Consider the following 19,993-nt stretch of genomic DNA (forward strand, 5'->3'; position numbering starts at 1 on the left):
CCTTTTTCGCAGATGCAACATGGATGAATTTTTTTTAACACAAGTATGCACCCAGTCTTACTCTAGCATCATATGCATGTATCGCAGTAGGGGCAGGGGACACAGGAATCGGGGTATGATGTGGACATCAGACTTACAAAAATATATACTTTTGATTTTAACAAATAAACCTGGAGATTAATTTACAGTGGAAGCTTCTGTTAATAAGTAAGCAATATGTAGTTATTCAGAATTGCTAGGGAACTTAGCTGACTCTAACTGAGAGTATGCTTGACTAACATCAGTGGGGTATGGTATCAATCTGTTATAAATCACAAGCATCAGCAACACTCTTCAACTGTAGAACACATAGTAGTACCACTGAATGTTTCAACCCAGGAATGGTTGTCACCCACACAACTGTATTCCTCTCCTGTCAGCTAGAACTCACGCATTTGTAACTACCAGGTCTGTGTTTAAGTCACTACCAGTGTGCACATGTTGGACCTTTTCCTGAGGACCCACCTCACTTACATGCCAGCGTGTTCATTACTGTAATGTAGGTGATGTGTCTGTTGGGGATACCCCGATCCACAGAGCTACGGGATAATGGAAATTCTTTGTTGCAGTCTCTTTAGCTGTAGTCCCTACACAGCTGTGTTCTCTCAGTGATGTTGGTTTTGGCGTGTTAACACCGTCTGCCTCCTTTCTTGTGCCACTGTCCCTCTCTAACAGGCACAGATTCTCCAAGACATGTTCTCCACAGTTCCCCTAGCTGACTAATCACTCCTTTGGCAGCTCTCTCACCCAGCATCTCTCTTAAGGCTCAGTACAACTCACATTGCTCTCCAGCTTGCAGCTCTATGATTTCAAGTTCTCTAGTTCTCCCACCTGACCTCTGCAGCTGCCAATAGGAAGTTACATACAACACTCCATAGAAAAATACACAAACTGCAGTAATGTATAATGACCAGTAGAGATCAGCCTTATACTTTCCACATTACATAATGATAGGAACCATTACAGAGCTCATTACAGCACAAACTCGAACCTGGGCTCCTTCCTTTCACATTTGAATGACTTGGCTCAGAAACGCTATATTTTCTTTTTAGGGAGAGCACCTAGCAGGTAGGTGAGTGAGTGAGGATACTTATAAGGCCATTCATGCTCCTCTTGGTAACATGGGTGACACTGCAGAGGTATTGTTCCATCTTCCTTATTTGAATGACTAGCATGTAATACTAGCAATGGAAATGATTGTCCAGTTGGAGCTTTCCTCAACTATAAAAGCTATTCAAGGAGAGGTTGTCATAATTAGGGACCTTTCACACAGGACGGAATGTTTGGAATATTCTACAACAGCGCTGCGGAATATATCTTATAAAAATCTGCATTGTTAACATGCAAAGTTAGATAGGGGATTGAAAATGGCTTAATCCCGCATCAAAATCCACAGTTAGACCAGCGGATTTTGGTGTGGAAATTCGCAGCTGCCGATTTGGCAGCACCCTGCAGCATAATTCTGTCATGTGTGAAAGGTCCCTTAGACAACTCTTTGAGCTCCACCTTGGAGCCACTATATACATTATATTAAGGGTGGATTCAGATGACCGTATATCGGCTGGGTTTTCACGCCGAGCCGATATATGGTGTCCTTGTCTGTAGGGGGGGGAGGATGGAAGAGCCAGGAGCAGGAACTGAGCTCCCGCTCCTTCCCCGCCCCTGGCCACTATTTGCAATGGGAGGGGCAGGATGGGGCGGAGCTAAGTGGTGAGACTTAGCTCCACCCCCACCTCACCCCCTCCTATTGCAAATAGTGGTGAGGGGCGGGGAAGGAGCGGGAGCTCAGTTCCTGCTCCTGGCTCTTCCATCCTCCCCCCCCCCCTGCAGACAAGGACACCGTATATCGGCTCGGCGTGAAAACTGAGCCAATATACGGTTGTCTGAATCCACCCAAAGAGTGTAGATCTCCACCACAAGCACAGGAAGAGATACGCTGATTGCCTGACCGCACCTCCATGAAACAATGACAAATCCAGGTGCCGGCAGTCATCAGAGATTTGCCTGAAGCTTACTTACATTCTCAGCAAATACCTAAAATTTCTCCATGCGTCTTTGGTAGAATACATGCACCAATTAGAGCACAGTGATATCTTAATACAGTAGTAGAGTTTTTCTTGCCACCACAAATGTGCCATTGTCACTGCAACTGCACTTGAGCACTGCTGACTTAAGGCAATTTATGAGCAAACACAGTGATGATGTGCAGACAAAGGTCTGAACACAGGCTATATACTTTGAAGAGCAACACATTCTGCGACAGAGGCTGTTGAGAGATTCTCTTTGAAGCCTATTTAGACTTTGCTTAATACTAAGAGAGGAATTAGGAATGATAAGCAAGCTAAAAGTGGCATAGAAAAGTCGCACATTTTAATGAAAGGCTGCGCAAAAGAAAATTCGGACCTATTTAAATTCATGTCTACTTGCGCCGGTTTAAAAAGTGGGTGTGGCTTTATTGGAGGAGGCACAGCCATCTGGCCCAAAGATTTAAACATAAATTCTATTAGAAACTCTTGTAAATTCCATCACCAATCTACTTCAGCTTTCAGCTGGCGTAGATCTCTGTTCAGGCACACAGACAACCCAAGATACACATAATGTACCTATTTAGAACTACAAACATCTTGATCCTGCTGGGATTATATTAAGGCCTCCTTTACACGGGCAATACTTTTTCATTCTGGTCGCATCACGGATGAAAAACGCATGAATGAAGAATAGCCGCGATCAATGCCCGAGCTTTAGCTGTGTTTTCTTGTCCATTCACACAAGAGGTATTAGGTATATGCTGCAGTACGGAAGTCCCTCGATCAGCATAAATCCTTGGAATGGCTTCTAACATGTAACTATAGCAAAGGATAGAGCAAGACTTTTTTTCCTGCCTGCGTATTTCGGTCACCGGTGTCCTATTATTCCCGGGGCGTCGTTTTTACGCAGCTAAAAATTGCTCATCTGAATGAATACAGCCGCGTAAAAACGCTTGTATGAATAAGGCCTAAGACTGGAATTTGAAATGCTGGTCTTAATAACTTCCCTTCTGAGTTTCTGCTAGCCATCTACCACATACCTCCATTTTTTGTCTGACTCTAGTTTGATGATTAAAGTGACTTGAGTACTATTTCCTGTGCTATACTTTTCCATGATAAAACTGGGGTTCTAAGTTAGACTTCATCCAGAATAATATCTTCATGGAATCTTTGTGCCTTCTCCATGTTTACATGGGTTTCCTTCCACACTCTCATATAGGTCGATTGGAAACCCAGTATGTATGCTTGTGAAATAACCAAAATTAGGTCTGATTCCATCCGGGCACGAGGACTAATGTAGGTAATCATAATCAACAGAACGTACAGCACTAAGGAATATGCTAACAATGGCGTTAAAAAATAACCAATATATATACATTTTAAAAGTGCAAAACTATGAGCCTCCACTTTCTATAATAATATTGTTACGCCTGTCAGCTCATGGTTAATTTTGCCAGCACACCTTGTTCTGTCCAGACGAGCCAGGGTTAACATCTCCTGTGCCTTCCAGTCAGGTTAATTACTCTGCTATGTGTCTGAGAAGTGTGCTGTTGATTGACAGGTCTATCTACCTATTGGCTCCTCCAGCCTCCCTATAAGATCCAGCTCATGCTGCCTGGGCGTTGACGATTATTGTTCTGTTGTTCAGTTTTTCATGTCCGTTAGACCTTGCTATTGTCTGCTTTACTTTCTGTTATCTGCCAGGCCTGTCTGCTAAACCTTGCTTATATGTTCAGTTTTCAGTGTCTGCTGAGTAGTCCAACTACTCTGACCTGCTGGTAATCTGGCCCTGGTACTTTGTGCCATTCCCTCAGTCTACTTGCTAGTCTGCCTCATTTGGTATTCTGCTTCTGTCAGCTTGTCCTCTAGACCTCGCTGTTATCAGCCAGGGTTTTTCAGTCCGCCTCTGTTTGTATTTTGCTTCTGTCAGTTTGTCTGCTAGACCTCGCTGTTATCAGCCAGGTCTTACCATCTGCCTCTGTTCTGTTTGTATTGTTTTGTGTTGGTTCTGGTCATCTGCCTTTCCTGTCGGTGCTAGTGGGTAGTAGTCTCTTGCATAGGTACTGCAGTCCCTGCCTGTCCCCCCTAGTAAGCGTAGGGTCAGAATTGGCAGCCTGGACGTGTCCACCATCAGGGCTATCTCCAGGAAGGGACAGTGGCGTAGGTGTAGATCAGGGAGTCCCGCGCCGTGCGTACCTAAGACCCCACTAGTACCATAACAAATATACTACTATTAGAACAATTTTTTGCAAGCCACCATGAATTACTATTACTTAACAAAGATAAATAGGCCACAGGGTATCACACAAAGATCACTGAAAAATCTAGCCCAAAAATATTTTTTTATTAGGACAATTGAAACCAGTAAGACAAAAACACGTACAAATTCACAGGCTTAGATTAATACCTGCCCTAATAGTCATCTATAATAACAATTCATGCAGTCAATTAGGTGAAAACCGGTAGGTATAACAGATCCATCAAAAATATCAATACTGACTTTTAATTGTCCTTTTTAAATATCACCTAGGACTAAACAGAGTTATCGCCCTGAGAAGGGTGACCCTGCACTAGAACCTGCCCCTGATATGTCCTGTTACACCCAAGGTATAGGGACAGCAATAGGATCAAGAGAAATCACTTCTATATTAACTACATATGTACATCAGGGGTATAGCAAATTCCATTTACTCCCAGTATATATATGAAGGAACAAAGCTATGCAGAAAATACAACTATATACTTCGTTAAGAATCCATGAAGTGCACCAGAGGGCCAATGAGCAAAAAAAGATATTATGTTAACCAGCTACTTATAATATTTACTTATTAATAAAGTGCATATCCAAAATTATATATCATGCAATGTTAAACCACTTATTAATCTAATTGCATTTACTATTCAATTATTGTGTGGATAGTGTTATTATTATACATTTAGGCCTCTTTAGGCCATGGGGGACATACGCATGCAAAAATCACGTGTGTAAAAAAATTGCTGCTATTAGAGCCTATGGTTTCTTATGGGAACATTCAGATGAAAGAATTTTTGATGCGCCAAAAACATCTCAACGTTCCCATAGGAAACCATTGATTCTAATAGCTGCAAGGGTTATTACGCGCGTGATATTTGCATGCGTAGGTCCCCATGTGAAAGTGCCCTAAGATGCCATTTTAAGGCAGCTATCAAACCCATTATACTCACTCAGTAAAGTGACCATCAAGTAAAAAAAAACAATGTCATATCCAGCCAACTAACTGATATGTTTAGTTCTCAATAAAGTGCATATCATATATAAATTCCTGTCAAGATAAGATTAGTAAAGTGCACAATTAATCTGAGCAGACAAGGTCCACACTGGATACATAAGATGCTCACATAGATGCAAAAGGCAGCATAAGCATAGCAATCCACATGTAGCTGATTTGGTATGGAATTTGTGCACCAAGATTTTGCTGCTGATCTGCAGCAGATTTCACACTTTCAGGGCTTAAACGGTTGGATACATGCGCTAATACAATCGCCGCTACAAAGCATATTAGTGCATGAACCAGGTTTATTTTATTATTTTTTTTTACTATTCCAACTCCACTCTATTGTGAAATCAATGGTTTAGTTGCGTCCTGTTTTGCAGCCTTGACTTTCGCGGCTGCAAAATGGGACAAAAACTGCCCATTTGTTTAAGCCCTCAATTGAAGGACTAAATGATGGTGCATATCCATGTCAAAATCAGTGTCAAGACCAGAACCAAATGGTGAGAATTTTGATGTGGATTGTAGTGTATATCCACACCAATATCCACAGTGTAATAATAGGCACACGCCTCTTAAAAGTAGCACGTTTGGCCAGTCTGTCTGCCAGAATGTGAAATCTATGCCAGCTATAAAGCTGGATTCACACAAAAGTATCTGCGCAGCGTTCAATGGGTTTATTCACAAGCGCATTTTTTGTATGCAGAATTCCGTCGTGAAAAAAATACGTAGCATGCTCTACTTTCCTGCACATTTGCGGAGGAAAAAAGAACATTTTGGAATCATGAAACTAATTGGCCTTTTAAATGGCTAAGAGCATCGGTGTGTATTTTTATGTGCACGCAAATGTGCACAATTTGCGCATGCAAAAAGTTCAGTTAAAGATGCACGCGCAAATATGCATATGCTCATGTGAATCTGGCCTCAGTCATTAATTTTAGTACATGTCTTGGTCTATGGAGGCCCCACTATTGTTTGGCAACAGCCTTCCCATATTTAGAAAAGTGCTGAGTGAAGCACAAAAAGGTAAAAAAAAGGGTAGAAAAAGTTTTGTAAGTTCCCTCTGCTGAATATCCAAATGACCTAACTTCCTATATTTCCTGCATTTAGAAATATGCAGATATAGACTCCTGTCCACGGGCGAATGTTCACTGCGTTCCCTAGCGTCGATTATCCGGCCGCGGAGAATGCAGTGAACGCTTTCCATAGCGTTGCTATGGAAAGCGCAGCTGCCTGTCCACAAGCAGAGAATCACTGCGATTCTCCGCTCATGATCGGCAATTCGTAGCATGCTGCGAATTGCCGTGATTCTCTGTGGTTAGCTTATCTGCTTTGCAACGCCTGTGGACAGGCAGCCTATCTTGTAAAATACTTTTGAGTTTTTCTGAATTACTGACTTAAAGGGATTTTCCAGGACTAGCAATAGTTATCAATAGTTGATCAGTAGGGGTTGTAGTGGAGAGGCTCAGGTTAATAATGTAGGCACAGCTCCCAATGAATTCAGTGAGAGATGTGCCTATTGTACATAAACAACCAAGGCTGCTGCAATGAAGACAGAGCTGTCAATTTTCAGCTGTGCCTGCACTGACCTATCTTGGGGATAGGTCACCACTAGTTTATCCCTTTAATACAGCAGTTCGTGTCTATAAGCATAAATACTGTTCTATAACTGTTGTATTAATTCAGTAAATAAGGCTGTTTTGGACAAAGCCAGATCTCATGGTATGAAATGGAACGCTGCCGTGGAGTATGCTGGGAGGACGAGAGGAATGCCAGGACATCATTCAGAGGAATTTCATGTACAACGCACCTAGAAAGGTTTTTGTATACTTTTTTAAATGACATATTTGCAAAAATATTTATTTCTTAGCAATTATTCATTTTTTTCATAAAAAGAGACTTCAAAAGATTTCAGGTGATGGTTCCTGTAAAAAAGGTGTTCTTTACTATGTCCCACCTGGCCTTCATGTAGCATCTTGTAAATAAGAGATTCATCCACATCAGATCTGGCCACAACAGCGTGAGCTGGCACCCTGGCCAGGTTACACCTCTTCCATTCAGTGACATCCGCACGGGTACCATCCCGGCACAGCAGCTGATAATCTGAGGACAGGATATCCTTTGCCCAAGAAGCTGATTGTTTGCCTAAATTATATAAAATAAACAGGAAGAATTTATCTGTATACAGTTCTACAAATTAAACACGTTTTTTTCCCCTAAATTAATATTGTGCTTTTACCTATTCACAGAAATGTTTTTTCAGATAATTTATCAAAATACAATGTTGAGATACAAATATTTTACTCTAAAATAAGAAAATGACTTTTCCTCTCCATGTCCGCTGTGGGATTCAGCAGTGGAATCCGTGCGTGCAAGTGGACATTGGGCCTTACACTGACAATGAGTACAAGCTTGTTGGTTACAGATTCTATACAAGGCACAGAACTAGGAAGTTACTATACAAAGTACAAGTAACAGACTCTTACTGGGGCACACAGCTAATGGTTGTATTCAGAGGGAACGAAGCCTATTGGTTACAATTATTGTGCAGAGATCTTACATTATCAGATACAGTCTCTAAACAGAACACAAGGCAACAGGTTATGTCCAACAACTTAACTAACCCACATTGCAGACTTCAGGTAGTGGTCCAAAACTGTCCCACCTTACCAAGAATGCTTGCCGAATGGGACTCTACCCAGGCCACAGCTTCACACACAAGGCCACAGTCCAGGAGGCCGGAGCTGTGGATAACCACCCATAGGATATTAGGGCATTAGAGTTAGCAATATACATGCTTTAAGCCAACTCCATTTTCACAGGCAAGTATACATAAACTTTCGTACTGCAGTCAGTTTTGGGTCGACTCAAAATCCTCACAGTGGTATCACCAACAGCACTCAGTGTATGAAAGAATAGAACAGGACATCAAAGTCCATATGCAGCGTCACCAATACGAGTCAAAGCCTATGACTCACAGTACTTATCTCCAATATATATAACATCCGTGACAGCAGATAAGGTGCACATAAAATTGTCTCTTTATTCCTCCATATAAACGACGTTTCGACCGTTATGGGTCTTTAAGCCAACTCCATTTTCACAGGAAAGTATATGAAAACTTTTGTACTGTAGTCAGTTTTGGGTCTACTGACATTGCTACACTTTGCCACTGCATCACAACAACCATGAGGCACTCGAAGCAGCCCCAATTATAGTCTCAAACTCCGCTCTTGACAGAACCATGTGGTTCTAGACTTAGCATCCACACCTGCTACACAGGACCAATCACCAACATCATGACATAATAATTAACCCTTTCCAATCCAATTTGTATCCTGGTTTTGCCAGGGGTCTTACTCTTTTTCTGCCGTTATACAACGGCACTATATGCTGGCTAAAGCCAGTACTGCATGAGGTGACACGTTGGATAGGCTCCGATAGCAGAGAGGTTGGCAATATACAGTAAGAGAACCCCGACAGACGTCTTCCAACATCGGAGCTGTGTAGCCTTAAATTATATTGTCTTCAGACGTTAGACAGTAGATTGGAAAGGGTTAACTATTTAGACTTCACAATACTTGCAAATAAGTTTAGTTAGCACATAACATGGCAAAGACAGCAAGAACAGTATGTTGATGCTAAACATGATAGACCTAGTTATTGTAACTAGAAACTTGGCAGTCCAGGACATAGGAAATTATAAGACAGTTCATACTTTTGCTAAGGTGGTGCAGTACCTGGCAGCATCTATATTATGCCCCTTACATCTCCCCTGTTGCATAACTAGCTTCCTTCAGTTGTTCCTTTGGATCCTGTTAAACACACATTATACCTGTCTAGCCTGAACACCTATTTAAAATTGATTCAGAAGTTAATAAAGACATACCATCTGAATTATCCAGCACTGTGCTGTGCTTTACAAAAGCCACATCCCCTCCATCCACGAGACACCTAGAAAAGCAAATAAGATAAAGAGTGTTGCTATGTATTAAAAATTTAATTTTTTTTTGATGGAATTTAGGGTCTTTTTACATCAGTAGTGTAGTGCCCCAGAGTAAGGCTCCCTCCAGCACTTCAATGTCTGTCTCCTATGGTGTTTATGTGTTTGTTCTGTTAAGTGTAATAGACTGTGTGTAGTTATGTGTATTGTCTTTGTTTGGGTCAATGTTGGGTTGATGTCTTGTGTTGGTTTCACCAAACTTGGTGGTGTCTATGTGTCTGTTCTCTTTAACCTGCTCTGTGTGGTGTGATTGGTGCTAGTAGAGTTTGGAGGCGTGGTTAGAGTGAGAAGAAGAAAGGTGGTAGTGAGAGGTAGTTGGGTGAAGGAAACCATGTAGGCAGGAGGCTGAAGCCCAGGCCTTGCCAATCCCAGTGAGCTGTGGGATGCGCTCCCCCAAGGAACTCGCATCAGATAACTGAGACTGGTGAGGACTGTATTCCATGAAAGAAGTGTCATTTCGAATGTAAATGTTGGAGATTGTAAGAAGGATGCCAAAGCTGTTATGTCAAGAACTGTCGCTGTGTTATTCTTGGAAAATCAAGGTTGGAAACATTTAGTAAAGAACCATGTGCCTCGGTTTAAAGCAACCCTTTTGGCTGTGGACTCGTCTATTTGACTTTAATGACTCTTTGCTTGGAAGGGACACTGGCGTCGTGTGAACTGGCACAGATACTAACTTAACCTCCAGGCCACGTTTTTGGGATGCATCCGAGAGGAGCCAGTAGAGCCATCGTGACCCATCATCGTGCTCCCTGCTGTCATCCCGACCCAAGGCCTGACCCCCGGTCGCTGCAGGTAGATCATCTCCCTGTGCAACGAGCACTGACTCTACTGAGCTTGTCGGTCAGAGCTATAGATAATCTGCTGTATGAGGACGAAGGATCATTCAACCCCATACTGCTATTGTAAGGTTGGTTGTACATCTCTCAATTCACACAGGGAGATGTGTAGTTAGCCAGCAAACATTTATATACTCGCATAAATGAGCTGATCAGCCAACAAATGAGCATTTACTCATTCATCGGCTGATCGTTGGCACATTTACACAGTCCAATTATAAGGCGAACATTTGTGCCTGATTGGCGGGTTGTGTAAAAGGCCCTTTGTAATGTTTACCAGGGCAAAAGTATCAGAGGATAACCCATAGGACTAACACAGAGCTCATTAGGTCAATTATTTTATTATATCAGTAACTAACCTCACTTCTCAAAGAAAGTAAAGGCATATTCCAGTTTCAGCCAATAATGGAATTTTTTGTGTGATCCAAAATTCTACAATTTTCCAATGTACTGTTTGTATGTATTCTTCATGGTTTTAAGATCTCTGTTTTCATAGGAAACTCCATGGTTTGCTTCCACAAGATGAATATCTGCTCTGGTCAACTGATGTTCATGTTAGCTGGCTAGAAAGCACAGCTTATAACCGTACTGTAACCAGGTATGTATCTGTGAGTCACAGGCCAGGACACATATTAGGCTGTAGAATGTCAGCTTGCTGCAGACAAACACCTACATTTGGTGATTAGCTAGAAAACAGTCAGTCTTGGTGGTTGGCCGGGTTAGCAGCGCCTCATGATTGAGGTGGACCTATCTCCCACTGGGCACTGCGGGATAAATGTGTAAGTACTTGAAAACTTTAAACATTGACCAATAAGTGACGGACTGCAGGAATTAGTGTGTTTGTCACTGTTTAATGATGCCATCAGTAGAGGTCCATTTAAATGGCCATTTACACAGAATGATTATTGCGTAAAATTCCTTCAAATAAAAGAAAATGTGCGATAATCATTAGATCTAAAGACAAAACATCATTTACTATTCATTTAATTTTCATTTGTCGCTCACTTTCAATCAGCATAAAAATCATCGCTGAATCGTTGACTTCTCGCTGCACGTAAATGCTCCACGCTCAGCACTTCACATTCTATGTGAAGCGAGAAGCTAGGGATAGACAGCGGTGATCTGCCTGTGTAAACGCTCTGCATGAGTCTAAACAGCTAGCGGTGACATCATCCGCTCGTGCAGTCGTTTAGAAGACAGTCGTCCCGTGTAAATGTAGCATTAGTGTCTGCAATGATAGAGCCTGACTTTAATGAGGCTCCTAACCATTTAGAACTTCATGAATGTTTCATTCTGTACATGTTCTCTCATTATATAAAAGTTCAGTTTGTGCATACCGAAAGGCCCCATCATAGTCCTGGTACTTATCCTTCCCACATTGAGTTCCACTACTGCTGTTTCCACTGCACAGACCACAGAGAGAGGGGTAAGCAAAATTTTCAGCTCCAGGTACACAACTTTGGGAAAAGAAATCGCTCACTCCTGCGGGCAGAAATATCACAAGGTATGAATGACAACTTGTAAGTGTAGCTGGGTGCCCTCCTGTTGTTTGCATTATAGTTTTATTTGACGTATATATACTTAGATTGTTATTAATGTACTGCTGTACTTTTAAGGTATTTGGGCGTGGAGCCAGGAGGTGGCGAAGGGTTCACGCTTCCGGGCTTATTAGTTTCTGGGGCCAGTCATGGAAGATATTGTGAGAGGACAGGACACAGCATTTGATGCTCTCTTCTTATGCTGTACGGATACTCCGTATTCTGCTCCACCTGTGGGGCTCGATGTACAGGTTCCACACAGAAGAAAAAGGGAATACAGTTTCTTCCTGGAAGGAGGCCATTGCTATAAAGAGAATGCTGGACGTCCGCTATCAAAATACCACTAATCTCCACTTGGTATCAGCCATCCCTGGAATGCTACCCCATCTACCTCCGCTGCCTGGAAATATGGTACTTTGTGTTGCATTCAGACTATTGCTATAACTTTGCTACAAGTGAAATAACTTATCAGCCATGCTATTGTGATTCATTGCTGTTGGTAAAATGTTACCAAGCAGAGACTTTGCCTTTCCAGTTCCTGTCCTGCCAGTCAGCTGCCGAATATGTGGACCCCGGCAGTCAGACCACTCACATCCCCCCTACATGTGCCCTATTGCAGGGAGGCTTGGAGTTCAATGTGGTTAGTGAGACAGCTGCCCCTGTACCCATGTGCAGCCATATGTTTTCCACATGTCCACCCCTAACCATCCGGCCCTTCTCTCGACCTTTACACGTAAGAATCACAGCACACTGCATGTTCACCGACAGGTAGTCGTTGGATCGTGCAAAATGAACAACGATCATTCAGTGTAAACGGCCAATGATCAAACAAACAATAATTCATTCACTTATCATTCTTTGTTTGTTTAATGTAGGCATAAAAAACGAATGATATCGGCCCATGTAAACAGGCAGTTGTTCATCTATGAAGGACTGCCTGTTTACTATGAATGGAGATAATTGGCCACAAGAGATCTTTGGCGTTCTCCTCCTCCATTTAGTAAGGGATTATGGCTCCCGTGTGAAAGTACAGGAGCGTCAGGAACTTAAGCGCATCACAATTGTCCCTTGTTCACTTTGTCCCTTTATTTCTTATTTTGATCCGAAATTATGTATTTATTCTTACCTTTTGGTATGTCACAGGCTACAGCAGACATGCGGCCACTATCAATGAGATACCCAATTGGAACGTTCCATCCAGAAGTCTTCTCATAGCCAGTGTGGCAAGATGTCGTGCCTTTCAGACTATTTATTGTGATAGTGGAATTTTTCCTGACAACAGCCACAGCATAGTAGGAGGTCCCCACACCTGTAGGTAGTATTATCTACATAAAACTTCACATTTTTTCAGTCTAAAAAAAAATACCAGCTGTATTTGGGTGACGCTTGATAAGAAAAAACAGGATTCTATATACAGGAAAATATATGTTAATAGAGGTTTCCTTACTTCATCATAGATTGTAAGCTCTTGTGAACAGGGCCTTTAATCCTATTCAAATTGTTTATTAGTTTAATATTGTATGTACTGTTCTACCTTCCCTGGTTTTATTTGTAGGCTTAGTCCCAAGAGAGGAGCATTCTTAGAGGTAGGTACCCATCTTTCCCAGGTTAAGAATAAACCACCCGCTATTAGCGTTAGGACCCATCTGATAGCTTGGTCACCTGGACATTGGTAGATGGGCCCATATGATTTGATCAAATTATATACCAAGAACCTTGTATTATTTATTGTGGTTGGTTAGAATATTTATTATTGGTATGCATATTTCTGATAGCAAATATATTATGAGTTCTGTTGCCGTTTTGTGGTTTCTGCTTCTATTGTATGTTACAGCCATGGTTTAACGTGCACCTATGGATTTCTATTGGGAAGTGCTGACCTATTTTATCTTTTTTTGTACAGATTGTAAGAAAGTCTATCTGGTAGGGAAAGAACTTGCTCCTATTCCTGTGAGGAAGCAGGCTGCCAAGGAGGGTCGGTGGAAGCCACACATAGACACTCTTTGAAAGTGTGCAACCAAACCACTGCTGATGTTCTGTGGCATTAAGCCTGGTAGTTAGGTTGCTGTATAGTGTTTAGTTAGAGGCCAGAAGGCCAGGTGTTTTATTTTGATACCCATGCAAATAAGAAAGATGGAAAAATACATCTACAGTGCTATCTATTGGATGGCAGCATTCCTTCAACTCAAAGTGATTTATAACAAGTCTTAACAATGATTGGGAATATGAAACCAAGCCAAAAAACCATGCACAGACAGACTGTTTTGGGGTGATTGCCCCTCCTCAGTGTGCAGCAGACTTCTGGCTTAGTCTGTGAGGGGCCTATGGAGTAGGTCAGAAGTGGTGTCATGTGTTCTTAAGGAGAGCACCCAAAAAGTGTGTGGGGATACCTAGGGGGTGAGTGGGTCGGGGGGATGGCATTGTCTTTCCCCAAGGAGAGCACCCAGAATGGGTGTGGGGATGTCCTACACTGTAGAGTCTGTAAAACAATGTGAACACTGCTGTGCTGAAAGCTAGAAATAAATTAGTAAATGCTGGTGAAACTATGCTGTAATTTTCATGCCTGAGTGTAACGCCACCAATCTTATGAGGAAAAGATGATGATCTGAGTGTGACTCATCCTGTGTCATGATAGACAGATAGATAGATAGATTAGATATATAGATAGATAGATAGATAGATAGATAGATAGATAGATAGATAGATAGATAGATAGATAGATAGATAGATAGATAGATAGATATGGGATAGCTAGATAGATAGATAGATAGATAGATAGATAGATAGATAGATATGGGATAGATAGCTAGATAGATAGATATGGGATAGATATGGGATAGATAGCTAGATAGCTAGATAGATAGATAGATGATAGAGAGTGAGTGAGAGTGTTGTGACACTGACCTTGATCATATACTTCTCCAACCACGGGCTTTAGGTTGTAGGATGTGCCAGCTCTATATGTGAGTGTGCCACTGAGAGTTACAGCATCTGCATTATTATCCTGTACAAGAATATAAAACGAGGGTGAGGTGCAGCTCATGTGAGAATATAGGATATTTATTTTGTTTTCTAAAAACATTATAGTTTGTCTACTAGAGATGAGCGAACGTACTCGGTAAAGCACTACTCGTCCGAGTAATGTGCTTTATCCGAGTATCTCCCCGCTCGTCCTGAAAGATTCGGGGAGCGCCGCGGAGCGGGGAGCTGCAGGAGAGAGCGGGGAGGAACGGAGGGGAGATCTCTCTCTCCTTCTCTCCCGCCCGCTCTCCCCTGCTCCCCGCCGCAACTCACCTGTCAGCAGCGGCGCTCCCCGAATCTTTCAGGACGAGCGGGGAGATACTCGGATAAAGCACATTACTCGGACGAGTAGTGCTTTACCGAGTACGTTCGCTCATCTCTATTGTCTACCAGATATGTAAGGCGACTGTTTGCACATCATATAAAATGATACATTTTTATTTACTTATTGAAACTGAGGATTTTTCCTTCTACTAGTGCAAACAACAGTAATTGTGTACCATCCTAATCATAATTAGCTAAAGAAAAGTCATTAGATTTAATGGACTATTCGCGTTTCAGAAAATAAAGTTTATTCATTACACAATAAAAAGTTATACACTTTTGGAATATACTTTGTGTATTAATTAATGAAAGTTTTCTCTATCTCAGCTTGTAGTCATTGAATGGGAAGCAACATTTGTTTACTTCCTGGCAATCTGTTGGAGTTATGTGATGAAAGGGTTAGAACTGTATTGTGAGTTTATATATCATCTGTTTTTATTGATTTTTTTAAACAAATAACATTGTGCAATGTTCTGTTATATTCTTGTACAAATAATAAAAGAGAAAATAAGAAAGTGTCTAAAGTGAAATGACAAGAAACAATGAGTTTCCCACATGTCTTAACACATATAACACGGCAGTTACATAGTATCAAGAAACATCTTAGTGCTAGTGCTCATAGAGAAAACATTAGATTGATCATTTTGAAGACTGCATAGAACACCAGCAAGAATTTGGCTACATCGTATATTGTATCTAAATACCTTCTATAATCGAATCAAGACCCAAAACAGCGGACCTTATTAGATCTCCGAAATTCTTGAAAATAGGACCATTGTTCGGAGTGAAAAATTGCTCATGTGAATAAAAAGGGAAAGAACTGATGCAAGAATATTAGCTGTGTGAATATGATCTGCTCATTGTTGAGACCCTTCTAATACAAAGTGATTTGACAAAGTGGAGATCCCCTGTAAGGACTATTTTAGGTGCAATAAGAACCTCCTTATGGAAGTAATGTTGGGGTATTTTCATAGAGGGATCCACTCACCTGCACAATTTTCATACAGTTTAATGGTGAAGTTCCTTCGACACAGGACAAAGCAGGGACAATCTTTGCTTCAGCAAAGGATGCTTTCATGTCATTGCATTTGTTCTTCTCTGCTTCAGAGACTGTACACCATCGGATTTCATTTAGGCAAAAGACTGAAAAAAATCATTGTGCAGACAATCAGATTCATATATTTTTGTCCAATTTGATAATTGCGTTGTGTTGTTTTGGATTCATACTACTAAATTGCACTTAGGTCTACTTTCACACAACGCTGTTTAGGTCAGTCAGTATTTTGCATCCATACTTTTGGCCAAAACCAAGTGAACGTAAACACAAAAAAGTAATAATGGCCAATTAGAAACATCTGCAAAGCAGTAGCGGCCACAACCAATGCCCTTGTTTCTTCCATAGCCCCAAGAATGCTCGTAAGTCTAAATGTCATAAGTCAAGAAGAGCACATTGTCAGGATGGGCGGATATTGGGGTCACCGTGCCCGCACGGCGGACACTCGCCCCTGCGGTGGGTGTGCGGCGCAGGGGGACTCCGACGCTGGTCACTACTCCTGGCCGCTTGGCTCTTATACGGCGCGGAGGTGCTAGGAATGTGGCGGCGGCTGACTGGCGCCGCGTTCCTGTTGCCATGACAGTCTGCGGCATCCCCTCTAACCTAGTTGGGTCTGCTAGTGCTGAGGGAGGTTCTCCCAGCACTCTCTGATTATCCTGCTGCTGTCAGGTGCTCTGCCCCAATCAGCTTCTGGGGCGGGAGCTCTGGCAGCATTTAAACCCCTCAGTTTCTTCCTGTCACTGCCAGTGTTTGAATAGGCTTCCTTTCACTCACCAGGGTTACGCTGCATTCCTGATTATTAGTGTATTGACCTCGGCTTTTCCCCTGACCTGACTTCGTCTCCTCCTGCCTGTACTGCGTTTTTCCGACTGACTTTTCGTGCTTGACCCTTGGCTTGCTCCTGGACTGGTTTGCGGTTTTCCCTTTGTGCTTCGCTGTGGTTGTCTGTTTGTCTGTCCATTTGTTTTCTGTTTCCAGGAATTGTGGATTTCCCCTAGCCAGTGTAGGGACCGTCGCCCAGTTGCCCGCCTGGGGTTAGCCAGGAGTGGAGGCAAGTAAGCAGGGACAGGGGTTGTGGGCTACGTTGCAGGGACCCCTGACTCCTGCTTTCCCTGGTACCATGACACAAATACACTATACTGCCAAAAGCAATTGGACACCTGAGCAAGTATTTATCTACAGTACATATCTGTTAATACTAACACTGAGCTAAATGTGATTGTTCTCAGCAAGAGAAACGACGTAATCTATTTCTCTTGCTGAGAACAATCACATTTTGCTCTACTGGCTAACACGGTACCAGATCTTTGTTTTCATTAACACTGAATGACATGGCCATAAGTGTAAAATGCCATAGGGCTCCCACAGCGTGACCCTGCTTATGGCCTCATAAGACGGCAAAATTGTCCTGCACATGACCGTATACTCACGCAGGTGATGCACAGTACACCTGCTTTTTTTGTTTATATTTCCCGCACTATCGCTTAGTGATGATGCGTATACCCGCAGCCCAAACACAATGTAATTGCGTATGGGCTGTGGGTATATATGTAACAGAAGAGAACAATTGGCTCTATTTCACATATATACACAGCAAAATAGAATATTCTGTGTCCTATTTCCGACACGCTAATATGATCGAAAATACCTAAGGCAACGTAATTGATTGCTTGCAAGGTAAAGCATATCGCACGGGCTTACGAAGGCTGCGTAATATGCAATTCCTGTACGGTTGTGTGTGCCCGCCCTTAGTGGGGACCTACTGATATCAGATACTGTCCGTCGTATACTTTCTATTCAGGGTGCATTCACACAGGCCACAGCGAGTCGCACTCGACATTCTCAGATGCGCCTCACATCGCACCGCATATAGACATTCCTTACGTGTGCTGTGTGATGTGTGGGAGACTGTACATCTACATGTTCTATTTTTGTGTGAACTTGTCGCAATTGTTTTGAGTTGCAGAATCGTTTTGAGAGAAAAGTTACCTATGTAAATTACAAATAATGGGCTGTATTTTCATGCAACTTACAATGCACAAAACATGTATGATTTTCTCATCCATGTCAATGCACACTTACATTTAATACACTTTAGCTTTTATTTCCCTCCATTCACCATGCAAATGACTGGTGAGTTCTCTCAAAGAAGATAGATGCTTTTCATATTTCCTGACCCAAAGTTCCAGTTCATCCCAAAGATGTTCAGTAGGGTTCAGGTCAAGATTTCATGCAGGCCCATCCAATCCTGGAACATCCATATCCTTTTTCGTACCTACATTCTTTTGTTGGAAATATTGCTGATCATTTCCAGAGTATTGGCCCATTGACAGCAGCACATAATTGTCTAGAATATCATGTAAAACATTCCCAGACCATAATGGAACCCTCAGTCGTTAACTTGTCATAACGCACTCAGACAAAATGTGTTCCCCCAGGCCTCTAATCTGTAGATGGAGTAGTGTGATTCATCATTCCATAGAACATACTTCCATTGCCCAACTGTATAATGACCACGCTCATTGAACCATGGTAGATGGGCCAATGGACTATGCTTTGTGATGAACAGCATGTGTGCAGCAACATAACCCGAATATCCAAGAGCGTGCAGTTCTCATCCCAAAGTATGGCTGACACCTCCAAAGATCTGCATCTTACAGAGCATGGTTTAGAACAGGTGATATACTAATAAGAGTGTCCAAACAGTTTTGGTAGGATAGTTTAGGTCTTTTTATACACTACATCATTAAATAACTTTGGCCCAAACATTTGTACATACCTACAGCACATTAGCTGAGATTCTAGTATACCTCTAATGATTAGGAAATCCTCTGATGATGAGGAAATACTCCGCTCACTGACCTATTTAGAGGTACTAGACAGGTCCAACGCTTATCACCATTTTTGATTTTTCTGTGAATAAGGCTTCTCTCATACAGGCAATTTTTACCACAAATCAATAGGACCTCATAGACATGCGCTCGATCGCGGCACTGGACGGCGCAAATTTCGAGCAAAGTTTGTTTTATATTTGTCTGTTTAGCGCACCTCATCAGCCATCACAATGATAGGTTATAGGGTGCACTAAAACATGCTGTCGGCCGCAGGGAGCTGTGTCCCAAACAAAAGTAAAATTGCGTTTATGTGTGGGAGCGGCCTTACCTAATTTGTCCTATAGAACATTCCCCTCACTAAGCACAGATAATTATGGAAACACAATGACCTCTTGCTTATGGTATCCTCTGCTAGACTGACTCATCTCTCAGACCTTTGGGACATAAAGAAGGTAGCGGACCTACCTTAAACCTTGATAAAAGTGAGGTACTCAAAGGATACATCTATCAAACCTGGGTGACCTGACTCCCGATACAATGGAACACTACCTCCATCTGACATCGGGGGTAGAAATTGTTAGATCAGCTGTAAAACTATATCCAGCCAACCTTCTCCTTGCTCCATATGTTATACTAACCTTTTATATGCTCTAACCTTATCCTGATGTTAACATAGCATACTCACGCATATTACAATGCTTAATGGGTACCTGAACTTTTAGGTGACTATTCAGAATAAACTGCCATGTGTACATGAGGTAATAACATTGTATCTGGCTATTATGTGACTTGTATCCTATATATACAAACTATTTTCACCAGTTTTCATCTCTGCAAGCTGTATTTCTGGTTTTCAGTTAGCTACTGCAGCGTCTGTACGAGTCTCTCCCACTCATCCTCCCCCTCCCATCTGCATAGACTTCTATGGGTGGCATAAGTCATCACCATCCTCCACTTCCTGTGTTACATCTTGTTATTTCTTACTGGAGACAAATTTCACTTGACAATAGACAGTGAACAGCAAGGTAGCAGGAAGGGAGACTCCTAGCGACCAGCACTTTTA

At 42.0% G+C, this 19,993-nt stretch overlaps 1 protein-coding gene across 1 annotated transcript in view; it reads right to left on the bottom strand.

The window, feature by feature from the left end:
- MELTF (melanotransferrin) overlaps positions 1–16,886 on the bottom strand; it is a 58,035-nt gene extending 41,149 nt beyond the window's left edge. Inside the window, exons 1-7 of the mRNA XM_066605436.1 lie at positions 16,871–16,886; positions 16,031–16,185; positions 14,602–14,701; positions 12,824–13,006; positions 11,497–11,641; positions 9,207–9,271; positions 7,275–7,462 (exon numbers count right to left, since the gene is read on the bottom strand). Coding sequence (XP_066461533.1) covers positions 7,275–7,462; positions 9,207–9,271; positions 11,497–11,641; positions 12,824–13,006; positions 14,602–14,701; positions 16,031–16,185; positions 16,871–16,886 — 852 coding nt within the window. The remainder of the gene's footprint in view (positions 1–7,274; positions 7,463–9,206; positions 9,272–11,496; positions 11,642–12,823; positions 13,007–14,601; positions 14,702–16,030; positions 16,186–16,870) is intronic.
- Between the last annotated feature and the right edge of the window lie 3,107 nt (positions 16,887–19,993).

The sequence above is a fragment of the Eleutherodactylus coqui genome, chromosome 1 (assembly GCF_035609145.1).
Source record: "Eleutherodactylus coqui strain aEleCoq1 chromosome 1, aEleCoq1.hap1, whole genome shotgun sequence".
Taxonomy (NCBI): domain Eukaryota; kingdom Metazoa; phylum Chordata; class Amphibia; order Anura; family Eleutherodactylidae; genus Eleutherodactylus; species Eleutherodactylus coqui.